Consider the following 6000-nt stretch of genomic DNA (forward strand, 5'->3'; position numbering starts at 1 on the left):
AATACTTGACTCAATTAGACATTCACAGCCTTCTGCATGAAAATACTTTTTTATATTCATATATTGATAAATAAACTAGACCATTTTTCCAGGTACCTCAACTTCCTACATAGCTTTGCTGTCTATTTCTTCTCACATTAAAAAAAATAAACTGAAATAGATATTTAATATCCACATGAGTATTTATTTGGGAAATTTGGCCTTGTAAAAAGCACAATAATATGCATTCATTGGTCATTATCGCAAAAACTCTTTATATTTCAATGACTGTCTGACTTATCACCTATAAATCAGATAGGGTCTACACAAAAATGCTTCAAACACACCCACCTTGCTGGCCAAGTTCTCCACCAGAGATATCATGGAGTTTTTGAAGAGAGTGGCAGCAGTCAGGGGTCGTTTGGTGACCTCTGTGATGCTCAGCTTGCCCTCTGGCCACATGGCCTTCAGCACAGGGTTTGAGCTGTGAAACACAGAAGGAGAAGGACAGATAAAAGTCACGGATGTTGTGTGACATCTGGCAGGTATGCAAATAAGACTTGAGGGATGTACTTTATGGTAATACTGACCTGTTGTAAAGTAACCTCTTGAAGTCCTGAAACAAGGTGTCCTTGTTCTTGTCAATAAAGCCTACAACAGAATAACTGAAACAAAACACACAACCACAATGACTGAATTACACAAATATACAGAGTCTGCACATAGCAAATTTCAGACTTAAAGGTGAATTGTGCAATTTCTTTGCCAATGTCAACACAAAAAGAGTTTTAAAATAATTATTGTTTTTAAACAGGTTTCGTTGAACACTCCCTCCATCTGAAAATCCAAAATTTGAGTTCCAGAAGTAAAAATCCCATTCTTTTTTATGATAGAGAAATAACTTATAAATCTTTACATGCAGACCTGTGAGATACGAGGTTGTTAATCAATGGTATATGCTTTTATTGCAGCCATCAGCCCGCATTATTTCAACAATTTTTTTAATAATCATTTTTAACCATGTTTTACCCTATTGGAAAAATTAATGGAAAAAATACAAAAGTAGAAGAAAAAGTGGGCAGACATTGTTCCATTCTATTGGTCAATAAATATTTAGCCCCGCCCCCGCACTAATGCAATTGGTTGAGTCCATGTTGCTGTTGTTGGGCTAATTGGGAAGCTCAAACAAACAGAATTTTTTGAAACCACACACAGAGACACAATGTTTACATTCACTTAATACTGATCTAAATATGAGTGTTATAGTAAATGCTCAAGCCTCCTTGAAGACAAGCAGTATTATAACTGACACAGAGACAGCGCTGGCTCCTGAATTGAGAATATCATTTTAGATATCATTCTTCTACCCATTTCTCTCATTGTCACACACAAACAAAGGAGCCTGAACATCAACAAGGCGTTTCAATGTGGTGTCACATCACACCTACTACACCCACAGAACTTTAGGAAATAACTGACAGCCTGCAATCTGGCAAACCGCTGAAGTGAGAATATGAAACTGCATTCACATTCGGAATCAACTTGTTTTAGTAACCGGCATTTACATCATTCGGAGTGACTAATACGCTTGCGTCATTCAAATGTTTATTTACCAAACCTTTTCAAACCCAATCTGTGCCCAAGGGAAGAACTAGATCTCTTTCCACTTAGTTAAGCCTTCTGTGGGTTACTAATGGTGCTTTTTAATTACAGCATTTGGGGCTTATGGTCCAAAACAGCAGAGAGTGCACTTACGCCACATCTCCAGCATAATGGCGGATGCGAAAGTCTCGGTCAAACTCCAGGTTTTTGTCCGTGGGGGAAAGCTGTGGAGACAGAGATGGGGAAAATTAGAGATTTTTAAAACAAAAAAAGTAGACTCTCGAAACTCCTAATAACACATCAACTACAAATGTTTGCAGTAAACAAGTCAGAGAAAGAAAGAGGCAGCTCAAAGACTGGGAGGGAGCATCTAAGTAACTCTGCGATTATGAAAGATAGATGAGATGCGCACTTCTATCCAGCATAAGACGGCAGTGCTAAAAAAGCTGTGCTGAAAGAAGTTCAGTGAAAGACTGTGAAAGAGACGGTGCCCTACACTATTTAGTGTTGAGTAGCAAGTGTGTCTACTTTCATTATAATTATAAAAAGGATATTTCTGACTCAAATTCTGATTTCATTCTGCTGCATTTGAAGCTGTAAAATGTACACCTGTGGCCACATGGTTTATATTAATGTATCAAAGTTGCTATGCAACCAACAGCCTACACATAGTGTTTTATTAATATTTTACCTGCTGGGAGAATTGTTAGTTCAAATAATTTGATTAATAAAAGCAAATATTTACTATACAGTAGTGTCTTTTCCCCTTATTGCTTATGCCTTATTGCAATTTCTTCCTAATATTTAAGAGTGAGAAATATAAAATTTTACATAAAAAAAGCCCAAAAGCTTTTTAATTCCCTTCTAATTTGCAACTGTGCATAAGCTTGCTCTACAGCCCTGTTATCAGCACCAGATCACTGTCCTCCTTGAGGAGTCTATGTATGCTGGGTGAGGGCAGCTAGTGCAGTTATATAAGACTCACTGTCATTCATAAAATACAGCAGTGACATCAAAGGCAAGCAGCCTTAGCTCTCATTAAGATACAGAATGGCTACATCATGTTATCGCTGATCCACTGCATGAACAGGGACGCCCATTTCTGCGAATTAAAGCAGAACGGAACAATGACACTCCGTATCCCTCTAGCCACAAGCCGTCACATGCCCACACGCCGGATTAATTAAAGTTTTAGTGAGCTTTTGTGTCACAGTCTCTATTGTGGTAGACGCCAGCTTCTCTATTCTGTGCCGGGTGCCACTTTTCGGTGTCTCTGTTTGCTTTGTGCATGCGGTGACTCACTCGGCTCATTTTAACTGCAATACAGATAAAACGGCCCTCTAAGGAAATGGATGAGAAGCTACTATCTCTACCAGAGAGGACAAACTCTGAACACTTCACCCGAAGTGGAATAGCAATCAGAATCAATTTGAATGGATGGCTGAAGCGGTGTTGAAAAAAAACTCAATCATTTAGTTATTTGAAATTGCAATGGAGATTCATATTTGATGTGGGACATCTGAGGACTGCACTTGCCAAGAGTTTAAGGTCTTTATGGGTTCTACCCAGACCAGGCTCCAAACACACTCACTGGGTCTCTTAAAAAACATGATATATCTCAATTAGTCATACCCGGAAACACGCAGGCACATACAGCAACACAATGTGTGAATAAAATGAGGTCTCGTCTTAGTGTAATCATCGACTATATGGAGCCACACTGCATATGCCATTTTACAAAGTAGAGCACAGATGATTGAAAGTCAAAATGGAGGTGAGTCACAGCAGGATTTGAAAAGCATCAAAACAAAAAAAAAGCGATGGTGAGAAGAACAAGTTCACACCTTGAAACCTCAAGCATCCTTTATAGAAAGAAGCAGTCAATCATTTAACAGTGTTTCAGAATCTTATTTTGTCTTATTTATGCACCAAACCATATAGGTGTTTTTTACTCCTATAGTACAGTATCATTTAACATAACCATCAATATTGTAAAAATGCCAATAAGGGCATTTACGTAGTTATTATATTATTCTGTATATATATGAAAATCAGCTAATTCTAAAAACCTGACAACACAAGAAAAGTTACATAATTACCATGTAACTGTAACTGTAAAACATCCATTACATATAAAAGAAAAATAAATTGGTCAATTAAAAAATGACTGTTTCATTATCACAGATTTGTGTTTGATTTTTATTTCTTTGCTGATATATTAGAATGATTTGTATTGTGACACTGAAGACTGGCATAATGGCTGCTCAGAATTCAGCTTTGACAACAAAGGAATAAATTATAAGTTAAAAAGCAAAATAATTACGATGCGTTATTTTAATCTACAGGCAGCCTTAATATTTTTAAGATGCAAATTATGTTTATTAGGTTTAACTAAGCAAAATCCCAGTCTTCCCCAGTACATCCTGGAACCTGCTTAAGTAGGATTAAACCAATGACCTTCCACTTAACAGCCTCAAGCTTTAATCACAACAAAAAGAAGAAAACAGATTAAATTTAGCCACCAACATTAAATGTTGCTGCACTAAAGCATTTTTGGCATGTTTACAACTTTTATTTGTAGAATCTGAATTTAAACTCACATCATCTACACAGTTTTGGTCCACCTGTGCTAATCTGTAGGCCACAGTAACAAACTACAAGCACTCCAAGCACTACCCGGTCCTGATTTACAGGGTTAAAAAAAAAAAAGTGTGATTGTACGGACACATTTAATCCTGGAACCTGCTGGTCGCACAGATGCCTCCCCACCCTCCTACACCAAGCTCTATTCTCACCCCCCAGGACCAACCACCATGTCTAACACCTGTGCTTCTCAATACAGAGTGTTGGTTAAGCCAAACAAACACAGTAATGGCAATGGCACCTGCCAAAAAACCCCAAAATCTGCCATTCACACATCGACACACCAACACTCACTGTGGACTCTAGACATCTAGATCAAACACAGAGGCCAGTGTAACAGTAAACTGTGAAAACATTTGAGATTATAACAAAAAAAATATCCTTGTGACTGCTTAGATACACAGCAGAAAGAAAATAGGACTCATCAAAAGTGATTCACAAAACTTTATTGTTGAATTTAAATCAGTTCAGGAACTGAGGAACAATGACTGGAAAGAACAAAAAAGAAACTGAGGGATTCAAGTTCTCTTCATAAAGTCTGAAAGTTTTTAAACTTTTGTTTCATTGTACTCCAAAATACACAAGGCATAAATCATAGATATGGGTTGGAACTAGGAAAGATAGATTCGTCATGCAAATTGGATGCACTTTGAAAGGTCAGCTGCAAGCAAGGTCAAAGTTGAAATCACTTGACCAGCACTGCAGGGTAAAGCTGAAGCAGAGTTCAATATACTGGCCAACGCTAACATGAGTCATGTGGAAAGATCTTCAAGAAAAACAACCTAGCTAATGCTAAACTTAAAAAGCTGTGTCCAAAATCCAGGTCCATTGACGTGTCGATGCATGTCGCACTGGGAATTCATCCACCAATTATCCGATAACATACGTGCTAAACGTGTGTTGGTGCTTCACACGGCACCACAAAAACAACGCAATTACTTCCACTATGATAGAAATAAGGCATGATCTCTTCCTAACGAACAGTTCTGCAGAAGAGCAGGCCACAGAGGCTACCGGAGCTCTTCTCCAGGAGCACAAATCAACAGCTAATTGGCTGGTTGCTTCGGCCTACACAAGCCTGATCGGATAATGAGCCTGCCCTCGCCTTCACACAACCAGACATCCACGCACTCCCATGGCAGCATCCGCTCACACGGCCACACCTGTAATCGGCACGTGATGAAGAGAGGGAAAACAAGGCGTGGGGGATCAAAGAGAAGAACAGGAGAAAGAAACGAAGCCCTCAACGCTTACCATCAGACAGCCGCTTGTGTCAGCAAATAACAGTAATTAAAACCTGATGGGAAAAGAAGATTTTTTATAACACATCTGGAAGGATCAAAGTCATTTTAAGGGTACGATGAAAAAGTGGGAAACACAGAGAACACCAAGAGCCTGCGAGGCACATTAAGGAAGACGTAAACAAGCTGATAAAGCACAGAAGGTGAAAGTGGCTGTAAATGAAGCACATTATTGAGATGGATATGGTAGCTTGAGGCTAGATCTGCCATTACATTGCAGACGTACGTATACATACGTATACAGGCTGAGGCAAACTCTCTATTCAAGCAATTAGATATGAAAGTGAGGCTTCTGACATCAAAGCACTGTTTTACAACTAAAGATTTTGTATTTTTTGACATTTAAAGAGTGCAAATTGTTTTGTATAGGAGAATCAAATCATCTCCAGCATGAAAAGCAAAGCTCAACATCTAACCACTAGACCACGACTCGACAAAGCGAAGAGGGTAAACATCCCCAGGGTGGGGGGGGGGG

General features: G+C 38.7%; 1 protein-coding gene across 2 annotated transcripts in view; it reads right to left on the bottom strand.

Moving 5' to 3' along the window:
- Positions 1 to 6000, bottom strand: part of myo1d (myosin 1D) — an 89539-nt gene that overhangs the window by 49200 nt on the left and 34339 nt on the right. For both annotated transcript variants that reach the window (XM_016469208.1, XM_016469207.1), the window contains 3 exons: positions 1735 to 1805; positions 570 to 644; positions 331 to 463 (listed from right to left, as the gene is read on the bottom strand). In XM_016469208.1, the coding sequence (XP_016324694.1) occupies positions 331 to 463; positions 570 to 644; positions 1735 to 1805 (279 nt within the window). The remainder of the gene's footprint in view (positions 1 to 330; positions 464 to 569; positions 645 to 1734; positions 1806 to 6000) is intronic.

The sequence above is a fragment of the Sinocyclocheilus anshuiensis genome, unplaced genomic scaffold (assembly GCF_001515605.1).
Source record: "Sinocyclocheilus anshuiensis isolate Anshui unplaced genomic scaffold, SAMN03320099.WGS_v1.1 scaffold1572, whole genome shotgun sequence".
NCBI lineage: Eukaryota > Metazoa > Chordata > Actinopteri > Cypriniformes > Cyprinidae > Sinocyclocheilus > Sinocyclocheilus anshuiensis.